This window comes from Balaenoptera ricei, chromosome 5 (assembly GCF_028023285.1).
Source record: "Balaenoptera ricei isolate mBalRic1 chromosome 5, mBalRic1.hap2, whole genome shotgun sequence".
In the NCBI taxonomy this organism is placed as follows: domain Eukaryota; kingdom Metazoa; phylum Chordata; class Mammalia; order Artiodactyla; family Balaenopteridae; genus Balaenoptera; species Balaenoptera ricei.
In genome coordinates, this window is record NC_082643.1 from 18,970,155 (window position 1) to 18,997,795 (window position 27,641).

At 37.2% G+C, this 27,641-nt stretch overlaps 1 protein-coding gene and 1 pseudogene across 1 annotated transcript in view; both read right to left on the reverse strand.

Annotated features, from left to right (window-relative positions):
- Positions 1-7,846, reverse strand: LOC132366757 (DNA (cytosine-5)-methyltransferase 1-like; annotated as a pseudogene).
- Positions 7,847-8,178: 332 nt separating this feature from the next.
- Positions 8,179-27,641, reverse strand: part of LOC132366758 (all-trans-retinol dehydrogenase [NAD(+)] ADH4-like) — a 30,813-nt gene continuing 11,350 nt past the window's right edge. Inside the window, exons 4-5 of the mRNA XM_059924330.1 lie at positions 12,436-12,705; positions 8,179-8,321 (exon numbers count right to left, since the gene is read on the reverse strand). Of these exons, the coding sequence (XP_059780313.1) occupies positions 8,179-8,321; positions 12,436-12,705 (413 nt within the window). The remainder of the gene's footprint in view (positions 8,322-12,435; positions 12,706-27,641) is intronic.

Sequence of the window (27,641 nt, forward strand, 5' to 3'; positions counted from 1 at the left end):
TTACAACCCCATTTCAGGCACAGTTTTCTGGAAGAGTCTGCTGCCTCCTGGAAGAGCAGAGGCCTTTGCCAACCTGTAGAACTTGTTGACTGATCTTGGTGTCTGTCTCATAGGGCTGCCATCACTCTTCTTGATACAGAGGATCTCTTATGCAGCCAGTTTGGTATGGTTCACAGGCATCCAGGTTGCTGCCTTTGATGTAGTTGGAGCATTTCTGGTAGTGTTCTGGATTCAGATCTTCACTGATAGGCTCCTTCTGTGGGTGTGTTATAGGACTGGACAGCTTGATGTCCAACGTGAAGGCCTTAGGGAGGAGGTATACACCATCGCCCACTCGATACTGGATGCCATTCTTGGTGGCTGAGCTGTAGAGAACCCGGCCATCCAGATCCTCGAGCTGCTCTGTGATCCTGGGAATTTCTTTTTACCTCATTCCAGTCAGATGAACATAGCTTGTGCACAGTTTATACTTTTCCTCCGTCGGCTGAGTTTTTGGAGGGGACTCAAATCTCGCATCGTTTTGATCATACCACAGCTGGTAGAGATAGGACTTCCCATCATCCTCTGCCATCAGGGCCTCAGAATCCATGCCTCCCTCCAAGGCCCAGTTTTATGACAGAACTTTATAGACCTTCACTTTGCTGTGAGTGTATGAAAAGCTGCATGTCCTCACATTTGTCTACCAGGAACAGCTCCAGGGGGTCTGATGTGGCCCCGAGGACGTTGTGTGTCCCAACACAGAACCAGTGGGTATGCAAGCTCTGCCTTTGCCGCTGTCCTCCCACAGTGCCATGACAGTGGTTTTGAGGAATTATCTGGAATAAAAGAGACACAGTTCCCCACTTCCAGGGTTTCTGAGGCAATGTATACTTTCTTATAGTAACTCTTCTTCCCAGCAGTCTTGATGGCTTCTCCAACCCAATAGATCAGATTCTTGTACTTTCTTTTCCCTTGATGCATTTTTTTGGAGTGATGGCATCTCTGGGATAGTGCCATTGATATTGTTGTCATCTGCCTCCTTCATGACCATATTGGGACACCTCTCTTGGCAAGCCTGTTTGCTCCATTCCCTACCACCAAATTTAACTGTATCCTTACAGGCTTTACACTTTCCACTTTCCACATTCAGGCTGTTGACAAATCTTGCAAATGCCACACAGTCGGCGTTTAAAAGCATTCTTCTTGTCTTTGTCATCCTTTTCAATTTGCTCTGCGGAGAAAGTGTCAAAGATCTGGTAGAGCAGCTTGGTAGTGGTGGCTTTAGTGGGGCCTTTGTCCTTCTTCTTGGCAGAATGCCCAATGGTCTGACATCTTTCAGCTTGCCTTTTTCCCAGGATGACCCCTGCCATCAGGTCCCTCATGTAGTGGGTCAGGAAGATGGGCTGCTTGTCCCTATCCCCAGTCTCATCATAATTCTCTACTTGTTCCACCACAAACTGGGCAGTGAATTGACTTAGGATGAGCACAGAGGAGAAACAGTAACCTCAGTCTTATTGATCCGGTCTTCATAGGCTGAGTCAGGGTTGTTCTGCAGGAACTCAAACTACTACCTTACTTGTGTAGATCTTCTCCTGCATCATGCTGAACATCAGTGCATTCTCTGCTTTGGGATCCATCATAATATATTTGACAAATGAGGTGCTGAAGCTCATGAGAGCCTTTTCACCTCTGTCAAAGCCAGTGATCCACCATTCATTTATGGGGCCAAGAATTTTGCCATTAACACCACTTTCAAGAGATCGGTCATCATTTTATATTGATTTTGCTGAATCAGAAAAGAAGAGTTTGACATTCTTCTTAATTAGGCTGGTGTCGATCGGGCACAGGTGACCACGTTTACAGTACTTGCTGAAGCATGTCAGTTTGGTTGGGGAAGAGCCTCTCAAAGCCAGATTCATTGGCTTCGAAGATAGACATTCTCCCATTTATTAACAACTGTATCTCATCCACTGCATCAGGAGGATGCTTTTCATATCCTAGTTCATTGTCATCCAGGTACTGCCTGCATTGAATGCACCTTGGAGGATGGGTCTTGGAGGACACAACTATTTTGATTTGATCTATTTTTTTCTCAGTTGGGTCCTTGGATACAGTTTTGCGTCTCTTCTCCTCCGTGCTGGCACTTTAATCTTGGACTTTCAGTCTCCAAACTTTTCATCCTTCTCTTTCTAATCAGAAACTTGTGATTTTACTCTTTCAGGTTCTTTTTCTTCAGGTCTCTGGCAGCTAGAATCTTTGGGTTGTCTTCTGTTCCTCTTTTCATCTTTATTATCTCCTTTATCCTGAATTTTATCTTGCACTCCTTGTTCTGCCTGGCTCCTTAGATTTCTGTTTAGGTGCTTGTTCTTTAGTTTGACCTCTGAATCTCTTCTTTTTCATCTCTTTGTTCTTCTTCCTCCGTGTGTGTTTATGGTTTTACTCTTTCTGGTTCTTCTGCAGGGAGTGGTCTAGCAACTGGTTCTGTGGATGTGACTTTATGTCTCTTTTCCTAATAGTCTTTTTCTTCTTCATTGATAGAATCATCCAATTTCGGTCTTTCAAGTTCTTCCTCAGGTTTCCTTGCGAAATGAGATGTGATGGTGGTCTGACTGGTAGTTTGCCTTATAATCCTGGGCCTAGATGAGACTTCAGACTTTGTTTCTCCATCAGACTTGCTTCTTCTGGGTATGCAAAGTTTAGAAATGGTTTTGGGAGACTTGTTTTCCTCTGCCATTCCCACTCTGCGGTCCTTACCACTTGTTTTCTAGACATCCATTCACTTCCCAACTGAAAGCCTGAGGTCTGTTCTCCAAGGATAAATCTTTATTTAAAGGGATTTGATTTTAGCCAGGTAGCCCTCCACTGATAATTCTTCTTTATGTAATTTATATAAAGTCACACAGCTGATTCTTTATTTCTGTTTGCAGAAATTCATGCAAGGGATTCAATTTCTCCTTCACACATTCCCTTTCTGTTAAGCTATCTGAAAAAACACGGAGTCTGCTCCTGAACTGCAAAGAAAATCATCCTCACCACACTGAACGGGGATCATTTCTTTACTTCTTTTTTTTTTTTTTTAACATCCTTATTGGACTATAATTGCTTTACAATGGTGTGTTAGTTTCTGCTTTATAACAAAGTGAATCAGCTATACATATACATATATCCCCATATCTTCTCCCTCTTGTGTCTCTCTCCCACCCTCCTTATCCCACCCCTCTAGGTGGTCACAAAGCACCGAGCTGATCTCCCTGTGCTATGGGGCTGCATCCCACTAGCTATCTATTTTACATTTGGTAGTATATATAAGTCCATGACACTCTCTCACTTCGGCCCAGCTTCCCCTTCCCCTTCCCCGTGTCCTCAAGTCCATTCTCCACGTCTGTGTCTTTATTCCTTTCCTGCCCCTAGGTTCTTCAGAACCTTTTTTTTTTTTTTAGATTCCATATATATGTGTTAGCTTACGGTATTTGTTTTTCTCTTTCTGACTTACTTCACTCTGTATGACAGACTCTAGGTCCATCCACCTCACTACAAATAACTCAATTTTGTTTCTTTTTATGGCTGAGTAATATTCCATTGTATATATTTGCCACATCTTCTTTATCCATTCATCTGTCGATGGGCATTTAGGTTGCTTCCATGTCCTGGCTATTGTAAATAGAGCCTCAGTGAACATTGTGGTACGTGACTCTTTTTGAATTATGGTTTTCTCAAGGTATATGCCCAGTAGTGGGATCGCTGGGTCGTATGGTAGTTCTGTTTTTAGTTTTTTAAGCAACCTCCATACTGTTCTCCATAGTGGCTGTATCCATTTACATTCCCACCAACAGTGCAAGAGGGTTCCCTTTTCTCCACACCCTCTCCAGCATTTATTGTTTGTAGATATTTTGATGATGGCCATTCTGACTGGTGTGAGGTGATACCTCATTGTAGTTTTGATTTGCATCTCTCTAATGATTAGTGATGTTGAGCATTCTTTCATGTGTTTGTTGGCAATCTGTATATCCTCTTTGGAGAAATGTCTGTTTAGGTATTCTGCCCATTTTTGGATTGGGTTGTTTGTTTTTTTGTTATTGAGCTGCATGAGCTGCTTGTAAATTTTGGAGATTAATCCTTTGTCAGTTGCTTCATTTGCAAATATTTTCTCCCATTCTGAGGGCTGTCTTTTCATCTTGTTTATGGTTTTCTTTGCTGTGCAAAAGCTTTGAAGTTTCATTAGGTCCCATTTGTTTATTTTTGTTTTTATTTCCATTCCTCTAGGAGGTGGTTCAAAAAGGATCTTTCTGTGATTTATGTCATAGAGTGTTCTGCCTTTGTTTTCCTCTAAGAGTTTTATAGTGTCTGGCCTTACATTTAGGTCTTTAATCCATTTTGAGTTTATTTTTGTGTATGGCATTAGGGAGTGTTCTAATTTCGTTCTTTTAGCTGTCCAGTTTTCCCAGCACCACTTATTGAAGAGGCTATCTTTTCTCCATTGTATATTCTTGCCTACTTTGTCGTAAATTAGGTGGCCATATGTGCATGGGTTTATCTCTGGGCTTTCTATCCTGTTCTATTGATCTATATTTCTGTTTTTCTGTCAGTACCATACCGTCTTGATTACTATAGCTTTGTAGTATAGACTGAAGTCCGGGAGCCTGATTCCTTCAGCTCCATTTTTCCTTCTCAGGATTGCTTTGGCTATTCCTGGTCTTCTGTGATTCCATACAAATTGTGAAATTTTTTGTTATAGTTCTGTGAAAAATGCCAGTGGTAGTTTGATAGGAATTGCATTGAATCTGTAGATTGCTTTGGGTAGTAGAGTCATTTTCACAATGTTGATTCTTCCAATCCAAGAACATAGTATATCTCTCCATCTGTTTGTATCATCTTTAATTTCTTTCATCAGTGTCTTATAGTTTTCTGCATACAGGTCTTTTGTCTCCTTAGGTAAGTTTATTCCTAGGTATTTTATTCTTTTTGTTGCAATGGTAAATGAGAGTGTTTCCTTAATTTCTCTTTCAGATTTTTCATCATTAGTGTATAGGAATACAAGAGATTTCTGTGCATTAATATTGTATCCTGCAACTTTACTAAATTCATTGATTAGCTCTAGTAGTTTTCTGGTAGCATCTTTAGGATTCTCTATGTATAGTATCATGTCATCTGCAAACAGTGACAGCTTTACTTCTTCTTTTCTGATTTGGATTCCTTTTATTTCTTTTTCTTCTCTGATTGCTGAGGCTAAAACTTCCAAAACTATGTTGAATAATAGTGGTGAGAGTGGACAACCTTTTCTTGTTCCTGATCTTAGAGGAAATGGTTTCAGTTTTTCACCATTGAGAACGATGTTGGCTGTGGGTTTGTCATATATGGCCTTTATTATGTTGAGGTAAGTTCCCTCTATGCCTACTTTCTAGAGGGTTTGTATCATAAATGGGTGTTGAATTTTGTCAAAAGCTTTCTCTGCATCTATTGAGATGATCATATGGTTTTATCCTTCAATTTGTTAATATGGTGTATCACATTGATTGATTTGCATATATTGAAGAATCCTTGCATTCCTGGGATAAACCCCACTTGATCATGGTGTATGATCCTTTTAATGTGCTGTTGGATTCTGTTTGCTAGTATTTTGTTGAGGATTTTTGCATCTATGTTCATCAGTGATATTGGTCTGTAGTTTTCTTCTTTTGTGACATCTTTGTCTGGTTTGGGTATCAGAGTGATGGTGGGCTCATAGAATGAGTTTGGGAGTGTTCCTGTCTCTGCTATATTTTGAAAGAGTTTGAGAAGGATAGGTGTTAGCTCTTCTCTAAATGTTTGATAGAATTCGCCTGTGAAGCCATCTGGTCCTGGGCTTTTGTTTGTTGGAAGATTTTAAATCACAGTCTCAATTTCAGTGCTTGTGATTGGTCTGTTTATATTTTCTATTTCTTCCTGGTTTAGTCTCAGAAGGTTGTGCTTTTCTAAAAATTTGTCCATTTCTTTCAGGTTGTCCTTTTTATTGGCATATAGTTGCTTGTAGTAATCTCTCATGATCCTTTGTATTTCTGCAGTGTCAGTTGTTACTTCTCCTTTTTCATTTCTAATTCTATTGATTTGAGTCTTTTCCCTTTTTTCTTGATGAGTCTGGCTAATGGTTTATCAATTTTGTTTATCTTCTCCAAGAACCAGCTTTTAGTTTTATTGACCTTTGCAATCATTTCCTTCATTTCTTTTTCATTTATTTCTGATCTGATCTTTATGATTTCTTTCCTTCTGCCAACTTGGGGTTGTTTTGTTCTTCTTTCTCTAATTGCTTTACGTATGAGGTTAGGTTTTTTATTTGAGATGTTTCTTGTTTCTTGAGGTAGGATTGTATTGCAATAAACTTGCCTCTTAGAACTGCTTTTGCTACATCTGATAGGTTTTGGGTCGTTGTATTTTCATTGTCATTTGTTTTTAGGTATTTTTTGATTTCCTCTTTGATTTCTTCAGTGATCTCTTGGTTATTAAGTAGTGTATTGTTTAGCCTCCATGTGTTTGTGTTTTTTACAGCTTTTTTCCTGTAATTGATATCTAGTCTCATAGCATTGTGGTCAGAAAAGATACTTGATACAATTTCAATTTTCTTAAATTTACCAAGGGTTGATTTGTGACCCAAGATATGATCTATCCTGGAGACTGTTCCCTGAGCACTTGAGGAGAAAGTGTATTCTGGTTTTTTCGGATGGAATGTCCTATAAATATCAGTTAAGTCCATCTTGTTTAATGTATCATTTAAAGCTTGTGTTTCCTTATTTATTTTCATTTTGGATGATCTGTCCATTGGTGGAATTGGGGTGTTAAAGTCCCCTGCTATGGTTGTGTTACTGTCAATGTCTCCTGTTATGGCTGTTAGCATTTGCCTTATGTATTGAGGTGCTCCTATGTTGGGTACATAAATATTTAGAATTGTTATATCTTCTTCTTGGATTGCTCCCTTGATCATTATGTAGTGTCCTTCTTTGTCTCTTGTAATAGTCTTTATTTTAAAGTCTATTTTGTCTGATATGAGAATTGCTACTCCAGCTTTGTTTTGATTCCCATGTGCATGGAATATCTTTTTCCATCCCCTCACTTTCAGTCTGTATGTGTCCCTAGGTCTGAAGTGGGTCTCTTGTAGACAGCATATTTACGGGTCTTGTTTTTGTATCCATTCAGCCAGTCTATATCTTTTGGTGGGAGCATTTAATCCATTTACATTTAAGGTAATTATCGATATGTATGTTCCTATTACCATTTTCTTAATTGTTCTTTTCTTTTTTTTGAACCTCTTTTTGATATGTTGCAGGTAACACTTTTGCAAATTAGGGAGTTCATATCAGTAGAGATATTTTCTCAGATTTCTTTCCCAGGAAGTATCCTAGGTCCTCACACCATGGATCTATTTTCTTCTTTTGCAACATTTATTCTCTGCTTTGAACTCCTGTCATTTAACTATATACTTTCCCCCTTTCACTTCTTTTTGTTGCCTTTTTGCATCTCCTCTGTGTAACACTGTTCCTGGTGTTTTTGTCCTTTGCTTCTACTGACCAACAGTGTGGTTGATTATTTTAACCAAAATCATTGATCCTAGTCTTACCCACTCCCCAATTACCAGGGATCCCCTGATTGGGACATTTTTATAAATCAGTTCTCAGGGTCTATGCCAAGTGCGCACAATGTAGCTAAAATTGTAGACTTGAATCACTTATAAGACAACCATGACAAAGCAAGAGAATGAGACAGTTGGGGCACCCTTTAAGTATCTGCCACTCACTGCTCACATCTTCATGGTTTTCACCTGAGTCTGATAATGAAGGGCCTGGAGTGGGCATTCTGTGTCAGTTGCAGACCACAATGATTCCAGACTCAGGGCCATATTGTACTATATTGAACCTGACATTATACTCTAGAAACCTCTCTTTCTATGGAGCAGCCCCAACTGAGTTAACAGTTGTTTGTGAAGGGGAAAATATGTGTCAGTTTATATCACCACTCTATGTTGGAACAGTGTATGTCCATGTACATTATGGAAATAGAGTAGGAAGTTTTCTTTTTTGCAAATGGCCACTGTTTAATCTTTTAAGGACATTGAGTACTTCTGATGATGTGGAAAGTGTCAGAAAAGACACACTGGTTAGTTTTCAACATCAAATGAAAATAGAATCATCATAAAGGTTTTTCAAACTGCTCACTCATCTCTTTGGTAATTTACCTTTTTCCTTGGTACATTAGGTCAAATGCCTCATTAACTTTGTCAAAGGCAAGGGTATGGGACACCAATGCATCCAGATCGAATTTCTTATTCTTGTAGTCAGCAGCCAGCTTTTGGACAGAATCGATACCTTTCCAACCTGTAATTGGCCAAAATGCCAAATAAAGACATGGTGCTTGACATGAAAAGGTAGTTTAACCAGTGTTGGTCAAATGAATGAAATTACTAGGTCAGATTTGGATTGCTTCAAATAGGTTATCCCCTTGCCATCTTTAATGTTTTGTACTTTTATGTATTAAATTTTTTTTCTTCAAAAGAAAAATTCAAGATTATTTTCTGTTTCTAGATAAGGAAGTATCTCAATTTGATCACCATCTACCTTTTGTTCCCCCATGTTGGTCCGTTTTAATGCAAATTGAATTTCAATTTGCAAATTATAGTTATCCTTCTATAAAGAAACTCTGTTTACTTTCAAGTAACTAATAGAATAAATAGCTTTCATGTAGTCTTCAGATATGTTCTAGGCACTCAATATTTAAAAAATAAATTATTTTCCTTTCCTTTCAATAATCCTAATTATGATAATTTGAGTACTACTATGAAGAAAATTAAAAGAAAAAAAAACTGACCACCAAAGCTTGTTCCATTTAGAGTACGGCCCATTATTAGCTCCACTGCAGAAACACTCAATCCGTTGTCACCAATGTTTACTCCAATGATGTACATACTCCCCAACCTACTGTTATGCTGTCAAGGGCTGCTCTCTGGAAGGTCAAACAAAAAGATTAGCTGAGTAAGTAGAAAAGTAGAACGTGAACTCCAATGTGGGTTTGTACAGTACTTTAGGGAAAATTTACACAACTCTGCATACAAGATAATGGGATTCCATCTAATGAGGTTGTAATATTGTAGATTTAGACTTGAGGCACCAGTGTTCTGTTTCGGATAGAACATCCAATAAAATTTTGAATGTCATCAAAAAAGATATTGAAAAGAAAAAAACATATTTTACTCTGTTTAATACCACACTTATGCCGAACCTAGAATATATCTCATTGTATATCAAGAAAAATATACATACATGAAGGTAAAGAAAGATCTATAGAAGATATTATAAACTCTAGTCAACAAGTTTTTGACCAGGTTCAATGGTATATATGAAGATATTTGCAATTCCAGGGACATAGGATCAAAATTAAGTCACGAACAGAGGGTGAATAAGTATTCACTAGAGTCTAAAAATGAGGCATATACTGTAAACTTAGTAGATCTCAATGTAGGATAATTTAAAAGAAATGCTATTTAAAACAGAAGGCAAAACGGTTAAACAGAAAATAACAGTGGCTGCTGCTCATCAAACATTACATCTGCTTCCCTATATTTTTTAGCTCTTTTGCAGTTAAGTAGAGTCATATGACTAGTTCTGGGCTATGGGCAGGAGTGACGTGTGCCATTTCCTAGCCAAAATAGAAAAGCCAGTGTACAACCCGCCAGCTGTCCCTTCTGCTCTAACAACCAAGAGGACCTCATGTTGCGATTGTAAAGCCACAAATTTGAACTTCCTTGATTGCTGAGTCACCACATGGAAGACAGGGGCCCAGGGGATTTGCATTGATCTTTGCATGAGAGAAAGAGAAAATATTATCTTAACCTACTGCAGGTTTGGAGTTAATATAAAAATGCCAAGATTGAAATTGTAAATAAGTTTAAGAAAGATATAAACTTGTGGATGGCCATTCCACATAGAAGCCCTATGTTATAGTTGAACATTTAAAATCTTTTGAGACTAATATTATACAAGAAAAATATAAACATCCCATATCGTTTATCATAGCCAGTGGTCAACTTGGTTCTCACCTGTTGAGGCAAATTTTACTTCTACAGAAGTCCCAATAGGAATACCATTCCTGTTCATCACTGATCATTATATGAAAGAAGCAATCTGAAGTATAGTAAATTCTTTCCCTCTTCTCTCTGTCTGTCTTACTAGGGATGGATAATGCAATGACCTAGAACTTTTAGAATGTGTTTTGAAATCTTTATTTGAATATGTATTTATAGTTTTGAGAATTTCTAACATTTCTAAATCATAACTCTTCTAGTTTCTATACTTCTTATATGGCAGAAGTATTTTTGCATAATGTATATTGTACAGAGAGATCCACAGAGAGAAATAAAGAGCACAGGCACTGCTTGTGACCTTAAGGTAGCTGCCTACATTACTCCTGGTTTTTTTTTTTTTTTTTTTTTAATTTAATGTTTTTCCTATTGCCCTTCTCTACATTTCTGAGCTTTGATCCAAGCAGGGAATTAACCTCCATAATTATAACTTAGTTAAATGGGTATTATATGCAAATACAGGGTTTTATTTAGTAGCCTCTGATAACTTTTGATGAGAATTATTTTTAATTCTCAAAATCTTATAAAATTCTCCATTACTGTAAGTTTCTATCTGTTCTGTTGGGTTCTTTAGACTGCTTTAGAGCATTAGCAGTCATTGAAATTAAGTTCATTCCCATTACTGGAATCTCCTCCACAACGTAGAAATAAAGCTTTCCCTAGTTATGGAAACTTTTGGTGGAAGGGTAGTTAGCCCATCTTTTTGTGATTAAATAAACCCATCTCTTTTTATTTGGGTTCTCTAGTGTAATTCTATTCCATAATTTAAAATACACTTCTTGGTGTAATAAATAAGTTAATAATAGAACCTGCCAAGTTTTGGATCAGTGGTTCTCAGCTTGAGAACCAATACATGAGAATATCCTGGGTATGGGTCAATGCACTGATACTGGAAAACAACAACAACTCCCCAGGTACTTCTGAAGTATATAGCCAGTTTTGAGAATCTCTATACTAGAAAAATAAGTGGGCTGAATTTCAATGTTTGTGAAACATATGAGCTGTGGGAAGTGGAGGAATGGATGTGGCACATTGCAGGCCGCAGGTGCCAAGAACAATTGAAAAAGCGAGGCCTGAAGCTTTGGATGCAGTCGAGTGGTACAGTACGAGGCGTCCTCACTGCACGAACATCAGTAATAGCTAACATTTATCGAGTGCTTATTACCTGCCAGATCCTCTTTTAAGCAGTTGCACTATTATAATGAAACCACTCTAAGAGGAAGGACCCAGGAATGGCAGCCTTCCCGGTCTCCATTCTCTTTTGTCGTATCATGTTGTGTCAGGTAAGAACCGAGGGGAAAATTGCCAAAGCCTGCTCCTGGGAGGTTGAAGTACAGAATTTCATTCTTTGTACCCTCTCTAGAGGAGAGTTGTAGGAGCCAGGCTGAGTGAAGGGGTAAATAAAAGGGAATAGTGTCATAACTACTTCACAGCTCTCACTAATGAACTAAGAAGCAGAAAAGTTAGTTGATGAATTCTTTGGTCATCTTGTTAAAAAAACAAAACAAAACTCTACTTAGTGGCTTTGAGCAAAGATGCATTAGGTGAATATTTGCTGGAGACTAAGGCTGCGTGCTCTGGAGGCTAACTTCTCCCTATGTTGCCTGTGCAGTTGCCTCTTTACCCCATTTCCTGGAGCAGAACGGACAGGACTGGCTATGTGGGCCTGCAACCAGTGCAGTTGCCCAGGGCCCTGCACTCAGAAGGGCCCGCCTTTCCTGTCCTGAGAGGAGAAGAAATCTGAATGATGCAAAATTGTAGTGTTTAGGAAAAAAAGATTGAGTTTTTAATTTTGCAGCTTGTTGATTTTTTTAATTGAAAATTTCACATATATAGTTTGGACCTAATTCTGCAGCCTGATTATTGAGATCTGATGGACAGAACTGGCTTGTTTGTAGGTTGCTAACCTCTCCTTGCTCTACTTTAAGATGAGAGTGGATACCTCTGGCTGTTAGGGGTGACTCCATTCACCCTGTCTATTCCCTCCTCTAAATCTGTCTTTTCTATTTTTTTTCCTCACTTCTCATAGGCACAATTCTTTGAAAGTTTTTATTTCTAAGTTTTCTCTTAATTTTTTGCTGAATTTCATGTGAAAGAATAAACAAATATTAAAACACATTAATATTAAATAGTAATTATTAATATTTATTAATAAGTAAAAATTAATTATATGTATGTAACATATAATGATATCTAATATAGTATTAATAACTATTCTTAAACATAATTTATACACGTATATAAATATTAAAATTTAATATATTAATATGCACATATTATAAATGTTAATGTTAATAAGCAATATTTATTATATCCTATTATAAAAAATATACATACCATGATTTTAGCTCCACCTACACACTCAAAGGCAAAATCCACACCTCCATTGGTCATTTCAACGATGATCTCCTGAATGGGTTTATCTAGGTCTTTAGGATCGAGGCAGTCGGTGGCTCCAAGGGCTCTGGCCTTTGTAAACTTCTCACTTTTGATGTCAATAACTATGATTCTGGAAGCTCCTGCTGCTTTATAACTGATTACAGCAGAAAGACCGACACCTCTTAGGCCAAAGATGGCACATGTAGAACCAGGTGTGATGTGCAGGCAAGAAAATTGTAAATTAACTTCTCAAGCAGCTGGTCCCACTTTTTTTTTTTTTTTTTCTTGACAACGCTGTGCTGCATGCGGGATCTTAGTTCCCTGATCAGGGATAGAACGCATGCCCCCTGCATGGGGAGCACAGAGTCTTAACCACTGGACCACCAGGAGTCCCTGGTCCCACTTTGTGAAAAAGGGACAGAGTGAGGTGGGGGCAGGACCATGTAAATAAAGACTGCCTGTCATAAAACTAAATGACATAGCTAAATGGGGGAAATTTGCCAACATGAAAATGGATGAATCACTGGCTAAATCTGCAGAAACACTTGAAGGCCATTAGATATTAAGCTCATAACGAACAAACCCAAGTGAAAATCATTCTCTTGTCCTTTTCCCTTTGGTGTTATGAGAACAAAAACTGAAGCCCACACATTTTAATGGGTTTATTGGTTTCTTTTTAAAATAGATCAAAGTGAGAGAGTAGCACTGACATATATACACTATTTTAGCAATATTCCTACAAAAACATAAAACCTGAATCAGATCAAGCATTTAGATCAAAAATACTAGTTTAGAGGATATACAGTGATGGAGAAACATGTTAAACCAGATTACAAGAGTGTAATCAGAAAAATCTAGAGTGAAGAAAATTCTGTAGGCCAAATGACTGTTTCTTCAACAAATAAACGGCAGGGAAAAAACAAGGGGTGGGGTGAGAACCTATAAATTAAAAGAGACTTGTCCCGCCCTGGGAAAGTCCACACACACCTGAATTCGAACTTCATGAGCCTTGAGGGTAGCTCCCTCAACCTCTTCAACGCTGAGGGGCTTGTTTGCTTTCCAGGCAATAGCTGCTTTGCATTTAATAACTTGAGAAAGAGGGAGAGGGGGAAAGGATAGGAGGGAGGAAGAGAGAGGGAGAGAGAAAGAAAGAATATCATGGAAAAAAAATGAAAGAACATGTTGATACTATTATTTCATGAAAGAGAGTTTTGGAGCTTGTGGCTGGATGTTATATATAATTATATTATTCTAAAGACAAGGGATCTTAATTGAAAATAAGTCAAATTCTACATTGTAGTCATTGCACTTTTAATTTTCGAAAAGAACAGGTGTATTAAAGTTTACCCTATTATAAAGCCTTGATTTTTTTCTCTCCAGAATAAAGAGGATAAATTTATAGGATTTGGGCAGGGTAGATGGCCAATATGCGTTTGTTGATAGAATGATTTGTTATCAGCTCTGCATTACCTGAATCCTTATTGCTAGAGCAGATGTGTTTTACATCTTCGCTGCTCAAAATGTGGACCTCCCTGCCACCAGCAGTTATTGACATCACCTGAGAATTTGCTAGAGCCATAAGCCCTGTCCAAAATCCACTGAATAAAAATCTGCATTTGAACAAGATCCCCATGTGATTCATATGCACATAAAAGTTTGAGAAGTGAGGCTTACATAATTATTAAATTTATCAGTAGAATATACGTTAAATAAAAATTTTGTCCCTTTGAAAGAATTTGGGTAAAGATGTATGAAAAGAAATTAAGCATTAAAAATTTTATAATCCCCAGATTTAAAAAATTTTAACCACTTAAAATTATATTTTTAATTTTAAATGTAAGTAACATTGAAGGAAAGTGGAAAGACACAAACCTATACTCCATTCTAATGCTACTATTTTTACTTTTGGTGTGATTTTCCCAGTCTTTTTTCATATGAATACATATTTTTTGATACGTGTTATGCAATTTTGAATTGTATTTTAAATATCATGTCTTATAAATGCAACATGTGTTAATTATGGAAAGTTTCAAAATGAAAATATGAAAAAAGAAAGAAAACCCATCTGTAATTTTATCCCCCACTTTAGGATTTTGAGGTAGATCATTTGAGTTTTTTTCACATGGGACCATATTGTACGTAATATTTTATAATCTACTTTTTTCTACTTATTAATATACAATGAATATTTTCCATATTCTCTAACATTATTTCTAATGAATACAAATTTTATTTTATGATTATGGCACAGTTACTCAAATCTCTCTTTTTTTGGCCATTATAAATAATATTTAATTGACCACCTTTGTAGTAAGCATTTTGGCAAATTCACAGTTATTTCCTAGAGTAAATAACTAGCATGAGGGTCACTAATATCCTTTTCATCATCTTTATTTTGTCTTCTAGTTTTATTAAGATATAATTGATATACAGCCCTATATAAGTTTAAGGGGTGTATAGAATAATGATTTGACTTAAATACATCACGAAATGATTACCACAATAAGTTTAGTGAACATCCATCATTTCATATAGACATAAAATTAAAGAAATAGAAAAAAAATGTTTTTCCTTGTGATGAGAACTCAGGATTTACTCTCTTAACAACTTTCATATATAACAAACAGCAGTGTTGGTTGTATTTACCATGCTGTACATTACATCCCTACTACTTATTTGTCTTATAACTGGAAGTTTGTACCTTATGACTAACTTCATGCAATTCCTCCCTGCCCCACCCTCCCGCCTCTGGTAACTACAAACCCAGTCTCTTTTTCTATGAGTTCGTTTGTTTTTGAAGTATAATTGGCCTACAGCACTATGTTAGTTTCTGGCACACAACATAGTGATTCGCTAATTCCATACATTTCAAATGCTCATCATGAAAAGTCTAGTTATCATCTGTCACCATACAAAGATACTAAATAATTATTGACTATATTCCCTACGCTTTACATTTCATACTTGTGACTTGTTTATTTTATAACTGGTAGTTTGTATCCCTTAATTTCCCTCACTTATTTCTCTCATCTTCCCAACTCCCCACCACCACCCCCTGGGCAATCACCTGTTTGTTCTCTGTATCTATGATTTTGTTTCATTTTGTTATGTTTGTTCATCTGTTTTTGCTTTTTAGAGTCCACGTATAAGTGAAATCATACAATATTTGTCTTTCTCTGTATGACTTATTTCACTTAATACCCTCTAGGTCTACCGATGTTGTCACAAATGGCAAGATTTCATTCTTCTTTATGACTGAGTAATATTTTGTTGTGAGTGTGTATGTATATGTGTGTATATATATATATATTTTAAAATTTATTTATTTATTTTTGGCTGCATTGGGTCTTCGTTGATGTGTGCAGGCTTTCTCTAGTTGCGGCGAGCGGGAGCTCCTCTTTGTTGTGGTGCGCGGGCTTCTCATTGCGGTGGCTTCTCTTGTTGCGGAGCACGGGCTCTAGGCACGCGGGCTTCAGTAGTTGTGGCTCATGGGCTCTAGAGCACAGGCTCAGTAGTTGTGGCGCATGGGCTTAGTTCTTCTGAGGCATGTGGGATCTTCCCGGACCAGGGCTCGAACCCGTGTCCCCTGCATTGGCAGGTGGATTCTTAACCACTGCACCACCAGGGAAGTACCTATATGAGTATATATATACCACATCTTCTTTATCCATACATCTGTTGATGGGGACTTAGCTTTTGATCAACTTTAAACTGCTGCTTTCTGAGAGTAATTCCCAAGGACGCTTCTTTTAGCAAATGTATAAAGACACACACACACAAAACAAGAATTGAACAAAGAAACAGTATATTTGCTTACTTTGCCCTTGGTGCCCATTTTCTTTGGGAAACTTACCTTGGAAGTTTCTTTCTGATTTAAGAAGTTCTTCTTCTATCCAGGGTGCTCCGTGTCCTGTGTAGAATTGTCTTTGAATAAATACCATTTCTGCTCTTCTATTCTCCAATTATTTTCTCTCCTTTTTTGTTGCCATAATCTGCAACTTTGCCCATCTCTCTCCACATCATCATTTGTGGTGTCATATTTCAGCTGCAAACCCTCATTGCTTCCAACTGCTATTTGGGGATTTCTGTTTACTTGTTTTTTACTTTTTTTATTGCAAAATATAAGATAACAGAGAAAAGGTCATTAAACCTATTAGATAAATTAACAAATAATTATAAAGTGAAGAACATTTCCACTGACCCAGAATCCCTCCTATATCCATCCTTCTCTTTCACAATCCTAATAATAATTTCCTTGCATTTCTTTTATGATTTATGCTTCTCTACACAATATAGTTTAGTTTTAGTGATTAAAAGCTTTATACAAATGGAGTCATAGTGTATGTGTTCTTTCATGTCTTTTTTTCCTCTCAACTCTATTTTTGTGAGAGTCATCGACATTGCCTGTAGCTGTACTTTGTTTATTTTCATTACCATAGAGTATTCCATTGTATGAATTGACCACATTTTTTTTCATCCATTTTCTGTTTTGTGATGAATCAGAATTGCATAAAAAGTCTTTTCATGTATCCTGTTGTACTTGTGCTTTTCCTTAGGGAAAATTCAGGGCTTATATGCAGCTAATATACCCTATTAAGGTGATGCCAATTGTTAAAATATTGAAATACTTCTGATCTTGTTGGTAAAAAGCCATAGTATTCTGTTATCTCCTCCAGACTTTAACTAATATTTTATTATTGAATATTTAGGTTGTTCTATTACACTTTTTAGAAGTACGATTTATACTCTGTTTCCACTTTCTCACTACCCACATTTCACTTCTTTACTTGTCTGGTTTCCACCTCTATCTTTTAATTGAAACTTTTTTGGAAAGTTGTTAGTGGCCTAATTTTTTTAAAAATGACCTTTAAAAAATTTCCATCTAGCGTTTGATTTTCTAGGCTTTCTTATCATATTTTTATGATTTCTTTCCCTTTAATCCAAACTTTAGGCAGGAGTTTCCATTTGCTCCTGGACGTTTCTATTTTAATAGTGTTCACGTCCACAGAACAACCTCACCTTCCTTCACAGCTCCACACTCCTTTCTTGGACTTCCCTGTTTTGACACTAGCATCTCCATTCTTTTTTTATTGTTCTGAAACCTCCCTTTACCTTGCTTTCTGCATTGTTTACAAGCTTTGTGTATTCTACCTGCCATGTGCCTTTCATTTCCTTCCTTCTGTTTTTATTATTACACTGTAGATAAGTGTAATCACCTTCTTACTACTTGCTAACACTCACAATAGCCTTTTTACTAATTTTCCTATTTGCAGAGCTCCCTCTGCCAGTCAGTGTTTCAAAATGTTGTTAGATTAGTATTCTTAACAGTTCTTATTGTATTATTCTCTTAGTCTAAAACCATTAAGAACTCTCTAACCCCTTCTGAGCTCACTCTGGCATTCAAGACCATTTATCTACAACCCAACCTGTGTTTCAAACCTTATCTTCCAGGTTTCCCTATTTGTGGTCTCATATCAACCTAAGATAGACCTTTCTCCAATGCACTGTGTGCCTTCCTGCCTCCATGCTTTATTTAAACTGTTTCCCCTGATTAGAACACCTACTGCTGCCAGTTCTGCCTACTAAACTAACATATTCTTAAGGTCCATTTCCTGATACCTATCTTGCCATTTCCAGCTCTTCTATCCAGGATGATCTTTTCCGTCTTTGAATCCCCACAGCACTCACTGTGTTCCCATCCCCTCATTCCTCACACATAGATAGCTACATGAAGCAAAACTTATTGTCTCATATCTATTATTTGTGTCCTTTATTGACACCCCTGCTCCAACCTCCAGCCTCCTTACAATAATGATTGTATTTACTTACATTTTGTATCCTGCAGAGAGCACTTCATAGTCCTGAAAGATACTAAGTGCTTAATAAATGATGATCAAATTGAGTATTTACCTTGGAAACAATACGCATTAATGTTCTTCTGAATGCTTGGTATATGCCTTTCTTTCTGCCTTTCTTTCTGTGCTGCGTTTTGATGAGCTTCTTTAAAGATAGGGACTGTCTTATTTTCTTTCATAAACAACCTGCTAAGAAGTGTTTTGAGAGGAAGCTGGAGAAGAGATTTCAGAATGGTGGAACCCTGGGCTTTTGAATGTGAGGGTGTCTCCTAATGCTAACAATAATGTCATGGATTCTTTCCATGAGAATGGCTTTACCTTTTCTGACTGTTGATTTTCAGGCTTGTTGTTCTTAAAATTCCCAATGTTATATATGTTTAAAAGTATAATTTCCCACCCATTGAATTAGTATATACAGTATTTTAAATAATAATTCATTAATCTCAATATAAATACCCAAACAACATATTTGGGACCCATGGTGGTTCAAACTGAATTCATTGTGTTTCTGCACAAACTAGATCATCTTTTTTTTTTTTTTTCAACATTTATTTATTTATTTATTTATTTATGGCTGTGTTGGGTCTTCGTTTCTGTGAGAGGGCTTTCTCTAGTTGTGGCGAGCGGGGGCCGCTCTTCATCGCGGTGCGTGGGCCTTTCACTGTCGCGGCCTCTCTTGTTGCAGGGCACAGGCTCCAGGCGCGCAGGCTCAGTAGTTGTGGCTCACGGGCCTAGTTGCTCTGCGGCATGTGGGATCTTCCCAGACCAGGGCTTGAACCCGTGTCCCCTGCATTGGCAGGCAGATTCTCAACCACTGCGCCACCAAGGAAGCCCTAGATCATCTTGTTTTTAACTGCATGTTTCCTTTATTTCCTATATCCAATTACACATTTCTTTGATTCTAAAGCACTTTTTTTACAAGTTAAAATCTCTGATATCAGTTGCTTCTTGCCATCTTTGGGATATTATAGTTTATTTAATTGGCAGTATTTTTCTTTCTTAGTGGTATATAAAATTATGGTGTATCATTTTTTTAATTGAAAAAAGTTTTTAAATTTATTTTATTTTATTTTTTATTTATTTTTGGCTGCGTTGTGTCTTGGTTGCTGCACACGGGCTTTCTCTAGTTGTGGCAAGCGGGCTTCTCATTGCGGTGGCTTCTCTTGTTGCGGAGCATGGGCTCTAGGCGTGTGGGCTTCAGTAGTTGTGGCTTGCGGGCTCTAGAGCGCAGGCTCAGTAGTTGTGGCGCACGGGCTTAGTTGCTCTGCAGCATGTGGGATCTTCCTGGACCAGGGCTTGAACCCATGTTCCCTGCATTGGCAGGTGGATTCCCAACCACTGTGCCACCCGGGAAGCCCCTATGGTGTATCTTAAAATTGATGGTGTCTTAGTTCTGATGAAATACGTTAGTTGTAAAAACATATAGATTGTAATTCCTTAAAATTTCCCTCATTTGTTTTTCTAGTCACATGACCACCATTGTAGTTCTTTTCTTCACTACTTCTTTTTTGGTTTTTTAAAAAATTGAGATAAATTCACTTAGCATAAAATTCACTATTTTGACCATTTTAAAGTGTACAGTTTAGTGACTGTTAAATATATTCACAATATTATGCAATCAGCACCAATGTTAATTTCAGAATATTTCTCTCACCCCAAAAAGAAACCCCATACTTCCCAATTTCTCCCTTTGCCTATCTTCTGGCAACCACTAATCCACTTTCTGTCTCTGTGGATTTGCCTATACTGGAAATTTTACTTAAATGGAATCATGCAGTGTATGGCCTTTTATGTTTTCACTTATAACATTTTCAAGGTTCATCCATATTATAACATGCATCAGTACGTCATTCCTTTTTATTGCCAAGTAATATTATATTGCATGGATATACCACAATTCGTTTATATTTTTTCAGTTAATGAATTTTTTTTTTTCGCTTTTTGGCTATTATGAATAATGCTGCTGTGAATATTCATGTGCAAGTTTGTGTGTAGAAAACATATCTTTTCAATTCTTTTGAATATATAACTAGGAATGAAATTGCTAAATTGTGATAATTCTTTGTTTAACTTTTGAGGAACTGCCAAACTTTTCTACATGGTTGTACCATTTTACTTTTTTACTAGCAATGTATGAGGCTTCCATTTTCTCTACTCTTCATCAACACTTGCTATTTTCCTTTTTTTGTTATTTCATTATAGCCATACTAGAAGGTGTGAAATGGTATTCCTCACTGTTTTTTTTTTTAAAGTAGAAAACTTTATTTTTTAAAAAAATTGTGCTATGTAAACTTTTCTGTAAATTAATTTGTCTTAATTACAGTTTCTCAACCTTAGAACAGCTGATATTTTAAACTGGATAAGTCTCTGCTGGAGGGGCCGTTCTGTGTATCGTAGGATGTTTGGCAGCATCCGTGGCCAGTCACACTCCCCCCTCCAGTGGTGACCATCAAAAGAGTCTCCAGGCATTGCCAGCTCTCCTCTGAGGGGTGAAATTATGCCTGGTTGAGTCCTCACTGTTTCTTAAATGGTATTTCTCTCATAACTTCCTCATTGCCCTTCTGGTCTCTTTTTTTCCAGAATAGATTTCCAAAGGGAAGTTAAAGTCATATACTTTCCTATTCAAAAATCTTCAATGTTTCCATAACAAACCTGTCAAATTAGGTATGAATTTGTTATACTGGAACTCAAGGATTTTTAATCTATCTCTCCATACATTTTGCTTGCTAGTATTTCACTCCTTCACTACTGGTGTGTTAGGTTTCAACAAATCTGGAAAATTCAGCTGTCACTAAACTCTCTCTTATACTATCCTTTTACCTGCCTTTGTTAATTTTGTTTCCTATACCTCCACTTCCACAGGTGAAATTACTACTTTTCATTCAGGGCTCATCTCAGAAATCTTCTTCCAAGTGAAGCCTCTCCTGATTCTTCCATCCTTCCATTATTTTCCTTCTTTTGAGCATCCAGAGAAATTATGTTTTTTACATCATCCATCTTATTCTGCCTTGTAATCTGAAACACTGAGTTCTTTTCTTGACTCTCCTCCTTACTCATCTTGTGTCCCTGCAGTGCCTTACAAACTATTTAAAAATTATTAACTAATTTGAATTTGAAATTATTCAAATATTCACAGATAGCAGATTAACTTTTTGAGGTATAGTGTGCTGTGTGGTACTGAAATGGAGCAGGACCCTATGGTGCTTGCCCCCCATGTCCTCTGCCTACCTTTTTCTGTGGAAAAGCTTTAGCCAAAGAATAAGTTTAATCAGAGAAGTGAGAAAATGCAGAAACAAAGAAAAACAGTCCAACAAGACTAAATAATAATAGTTTAGTCATTAAGCATAGTTAAGGACATTTAGTTTCTCCTCAAGGGTTATAGGTAATGTTCTGAGCCATATCCTGTGAGCTGTCTTATCCATACTGAAACCTCCACCAGGTGGAAGACGTTAACTACATGATGACCAGACTGTAACCATGACATAAGCTGCCACAATCCTGAGAATTGGCCTCAAAGAAATGGGAACAAACCGACCCTGGAACTGAAGATTAACTGTACTTAAAACAATCAAGGTGATGCTGGTCAGACCACTGCTGACCAATTTCAAGATGATTGTCAGAGCTGGCTGTGCTGTTTCTGCAGGTAGCCCCCTCCCTCCATCTATAAAAGCTCTTGCCCACTGGTTGTCACTGGGGGTAGGCAGTTGGCCCCCCCTGCCCCCCGCCCCAGTTGCCAGGATCCAAACTAAAGCAAACTTTCCTTTCCATCAACCTTGCCTCTTTATTGGCTTTTGAGCGGCGAGCAGCTGGACCCCATTTCTGGTTACAGTACTGTGTACTTGGCTTATGCATTAGGGAAAAGAGAACCACCCTGTCTTCAATCTAATCAGAGAAACAGGACTGACATATGAAACCTATAGAAATATGTATCCATGAATATAATAATTTAAAACCTGGCTTGAAAGGGAGGAATCAAGACTTCCCTGGTGGTCCAGTGGTTAGGAATCCACCGGCCAATGCAGGAGACATGGGTTCCATCCCTGGTCTGGGAAGATCCCACATGTCGCGGGGCAGCTAAGCCCGTGCACCACAACTACTGAAGCCTGTGTGCTCTGGGGCCCACGTGACACAATTACTGAGCCTGCATGCTGCAACTACTGAAGCCCACGTGCCTAGAGCCCGTGCTCCGCAAGAGAAGTCACCGCAATGAAAATCCCGTGGACCGCAACAAAGAGTAGCCCCCGCTCGCCGCAACTAGAGAAAATCTGCACACAGCAATGAAGGCCCAGCGCAGCCAAAAAAAAAAAGGGAGGACTCATGCTGATGAATTGGAAAAGCGGTGGGTGGAATAAGAGCAGATTCCTGGAAGTTGAACTGAAACAATAAAGGACAGTATTTGGGAGAGCTGGAGCACAATAGAAAAAAGACAGTTTCTGCAGTAAATCTAGTAAATTAAATTGTTTCAAGTTTAGCAAATATCTTACTAGTTGATTTTAATTGTGTTCACCTGTGTTTCCAATGTCATCTGTTAAGTGGATTAGAAATTCAATGACCCATGTTGTTAAGAGACTTTTGTTTTCCCAGAGGGGTTTTACAGAGCAAGCAGGGCTGAGGTGATGATTTTATAAAGATAGTTTAATTTTATGCCAGTGAGAGATACTAAATTCAGATACTAAAGTAATAACAACCAAATGACAGAGCATTTGCTGGTGGTGAAAGCAGTTTTGCCATGAAAGGGTGACCTTGTCTGAGGGCAGTGAATCTGGCTAACAAGATGCACATGTGTGGTTGATTCCCTCTGATTCTTTTCCCAAGGGGAGATTGGGACACTCCCCAGGAGGAATGGGGGAGCTCTCCCAGCCCCAGACCACTGTTGCTCTGCACTGCTGCAGTTTTTCTCATAATGTTACAGTAAGGCTATTGAATAAAGAGAAAGATACTTCTAATCTGAGACGGTTTGGGTTAAGACAGTAGAGTTACTCTCTGAGGTCAATGTGTTTTTTGAAAGCATATTAACTGTTGCATTTTTTTCTTGATTGGGGGTAGGGGTGGTGGTGGGATAGAATAATTAGAAGGTAGTAAAAATTACTGAGAAAATAAGTGATTTGTGTATTTCTGGAGATGATTACTCTTACATTTTAAGTTTATGTGATTCATCTTTTTAAAGTATATTTTGGAATACAGATTAATATATTCATACAGCATGTCATAAACCTCTGGCCCTTGATTCTCTTAGTAATTTTAAAGTTCTAAAAAATATAAACTTTCTTCGTCTAAGATAAGGTAGTTCTGAGAAAAAAGGCATAAAATTAAACTCATAGGTGACTGCACACTGTAATGCCAATTAGTTAATTTATAGTAGGAGATATACAGGGCCTGTCAGAAATGCATTCCTTGCTGATCAGTAGGTCCATTTATGAAACTCAAATTAGAATTCAGAGTTCAGACAAGTCAGTTGGCTTTTGAGAAATCAAAAGAAAGTTGGGTTATTTTGAGTAGACTAAGTGGGGTTTAAATTATTTAAGACATTTTTGGCAGAAAATGATAGAAATCTCTGACTCAAACTAGCTTCGTAAGATCATTATGGCTTTAATCAGATTTCCAGGGGCAGGACTGGCTCTGGAGTTGGTTGACTTAGTGGTTCAGTGATGTTAGTAAGAACCCCGATTTTATCTTGTTGTCTGCTCTGCAGTCACTTGAATTCTTCAAGGGCTGTTTCTCCTTTTGATTACAATCCCTGATTGGTACTACATGCTTCCTTGTTCACATGAGATTGAGAGATGGGGAGAGGGAAGAAGGAAGAGGGAGAGAGAAGAAACTGGTTTGAATTTGATTACTAGATTTGCAGTTCCAGAAAAAAAAAATGTCATCTCACCCAGGGTGAGGTAGTCCTGAAAAACAAACAAAGCCAGATATAACCCATTTAAACTCATGGGCGATTGTAAGCTAATTAGGCCAACTCAAATCACATGCTTATTTCTAAGCCAATAACAATTGCAAGGGAAAATGTTAAAAACTGCTGTTAGGCTTAGTTTCATCATCTGGGAGAAGACTAATGTTGGGGAATCAAACAGTATCATAACCTGAATGAATGCTCTTTACTTTCTACTCTAGATATATATTTACTTAAAGAAAATTTAATGGCTTTAAGTCAAAACAATATCTCCCATGAATAGACATGGAAAAATATTGGCACCTTCTACTTTTATGGTTTTCCTCTTCCATGTGTATATGTTTCATGTGTGTATCAATTACACATGCTTCTCTCTGTTAGCCAGTAGGTTGAATAACTGTGCTATGTCACTGTCATTGGTTCAACTCCTGTGGGTTAATTAGATTTTCTCTGTTCCAGGATTTTAGAGCAAATTGTGAAATTGCTAATGTTTGTCTCAAAGCATTACAAAGAGGATTGGATGAGAAAATATTAATAGATCAAAGTAAATATATTACGGCTAATGAGAAAAAAGATGGGTTTGCTTTGGTGCATGTCCCCTTACACAGATAAAGGGTTGCTTGAAGTGTACTTTACTTTGTATTGCAAAGGCTATAGAATTATTTGGGAGTGTTTGGTTGCAGTATCTCACTTGAGCTGGCTTTTGGCCAGAGATTTATTTATAAATATACAGGGACGTATCATGGAATCCCAAAGCAGAGGCAAATTGGCCTCAGGAAGGAACTGGAGCTAGGCACTAGACCTCCACAAGAACTTCTCCATTTCTCTTCTCTGCTTCTTTCTGTGCATCTTCATTTCTCTTGCTGCAGACTGGCTTTCTTTTGATTGCTGTTCATTTGGTTGAAATTATGATTACTATTTCCCCAGGTCACATATTCCTAGGCCAGAAAGAGCCTGAATCAACACAATTTCTTTGGTCTAGATTCTCAATTTCCAGGGAGTTTTGTGACCACACCTGGTCCCATCAACAAAGATGACTCCTAGGATCTTAGAAATTTAAGGAAGAGGCAGAACCTAGTGAAGAGATGAACTAGATACATAATCTCATAGATGTTCATTCTTTTAAGTTGACCTATAGTAAATTGCTCAAATAATTTTCATTCCTGTATTTACATGGGGATAGGATTTCCCTTTCTATCACAAAATCAATGACTTAATTTTCTGTGTAGGGGTAAAGTACTGGACTAAGAGTCAGGAGACCTTGGATCAAGTCCTGACTCAACCATTTTTTATGTACTCTTGAGCAAAAATTGTTACCCATGTGCCTAGATTTCATCATCTTTAAAGTGAAAGACTTGAACTAGATCTTGTCTTTTAAATATCCCTTCCAGTTCTAAAGCCGGGTAATTTAAGAAACTATGTTGGAAGAAGAAATGTTTCATCTGGTAGAACCAGCAAAGTGAAATCCCATATTCTTGGGTTGATACTACAAGAATCCTTACTTTCTGACCTTTTGTTATTTCAACAATTTGAAGCTGGAAAGAACATTTACATATTATAATATAGTTAACATATCCAACTACGGAGTTGTTTTCATTTGAATTTTTCTGCTCTTGGCATATTTTTAAACTTTAGACATTTATTTCGTTCCTTTTATAATTTCATTTTGAAATCCCAAAATGTATACCACTAGTAGTGTCTCTAATTAGAAATTTTTCTTTTTACGCTCCTTGGTTTTTCTTTGTTGTTGTCTATTATGGAGTTAGTTTCATCTGTAGCTTATAAATTGATATCTTAGTACTGGTTTCTGAATCCCGAGCCTTGCATGGAGCTCATAAACCAGTCCTAACCAATCAATTTAGAAATCCCAGTATGAGACAGGCATCCAGTAGGAACCACCTATGCAAGGCCTGGGTTAATTAGTAAGGGTAACTGTAAAACAGAAGTTTGATACCTAATCTACTTTTTATAGATTATTACAGAACTCTCAATGGTTCTATAAAACACTGTGATTATATGTAATTGCTGCTTTAGTTATATCCTCTAAGTCTTGAGGAGGAAGCTCTTAATGAAATTTTGCTTAAGGTCACAAAATTTCTAGTAATGCCATTGATTCTTTTTTTTTTTTTTTAAACCTTGTTCTTTTAAAAAACATTTTTAAGTTACAGAAAAGTACCAAGGCCATAAAAGTCAAGGAAAGATGAAGGAGTTAAAAGACTAAAGAGACATGATAACTAAATGCAACTTGTGATTCTGAATTGGATCCTTTTGCTCTAAGGACATTATTGGGAAAGTTAAGAAACTCAAATAGAAATAGAAAACAAACTTACTGTTACCAAGGGAGAAAGGGTGGAGGGATAGATTGAGAGATTGGGATTGACATATACACACTGCTATATATAAAACAGATAACTAATAAGGACCTACTGTATAGCACAGGGAACTCTACTCAGTACTCTGTAATGACCTATACCAGAAAAGAATCTAAAAAAGAGTGGATATATGTATATGTAAATGTATAACTGATTCACTTTGCTCTACAGCAGAAACTAACACAAAATTGTAAATCAACTATACTCCAATAAAAATCAATTTAAAAAAAGAAATTAAAATAGGTCTGAGGATTAAATGGTCATAGAATATCAATATTAATTTCCTGATTTTTATGTTTTTTACTGTAAGAATGTGTACAAAATATGCATTGAAGTATTTGGGGATTGTGGGATATTATATTGTCAACTTATTCTTGAATAGTTCAGAAAGATAAATTCTTTGTTCTGTACCTGCTACTTTTTTGTAAGTTGGGATTGTTTCAAAATAGAAAAATTTTTTTAAAGTATAAGAAAAAAACTACAGTCCATATTCTACTTTTAACTGTTTTCCAATAATGCCCTTTATGGCATGTTTTCCCCTATGAGTGCAAAAATCCAGCCCAGGATCATGTATTGCATTTAGTTGCTATATCTCATTTGTCTCCTTTAATTGTGAACAGTTTCTTAGGCTTTATCTTTCATGACATTAACTTTTTTGAAGAACAACATGCCATTAATTCTTGTCTTAACGTCTCTTTAAATATTGAATTTAAGCCCAACAAACTTTATGTTCTTTATGTTTTTTTAAAAACTAAGAATATTTTGATGATTCAATGAAAACATACAAGTCATTTTCTTGGGATGCTTTCACTTTCTAATAACCTTCAGTTGCAATTGACTCCTATTAAAGAAAAAATTATTCATGACACTAATTAAAGATGGTAACGAAGACTATTCAAGAGGTACTGCTGCAGTGGAGGTTTTGCAATGGGGAGAGAGATCTGGCTCAACTCTGAATACAGCAAGGACGTGGAGATTTATAGTCAAGGAACAGGCTGGGAGTCAGTGGAAGGAAGTTTACTAAGGAAACATTAAGACAAGGGTGATTCTTGCTAGACCAA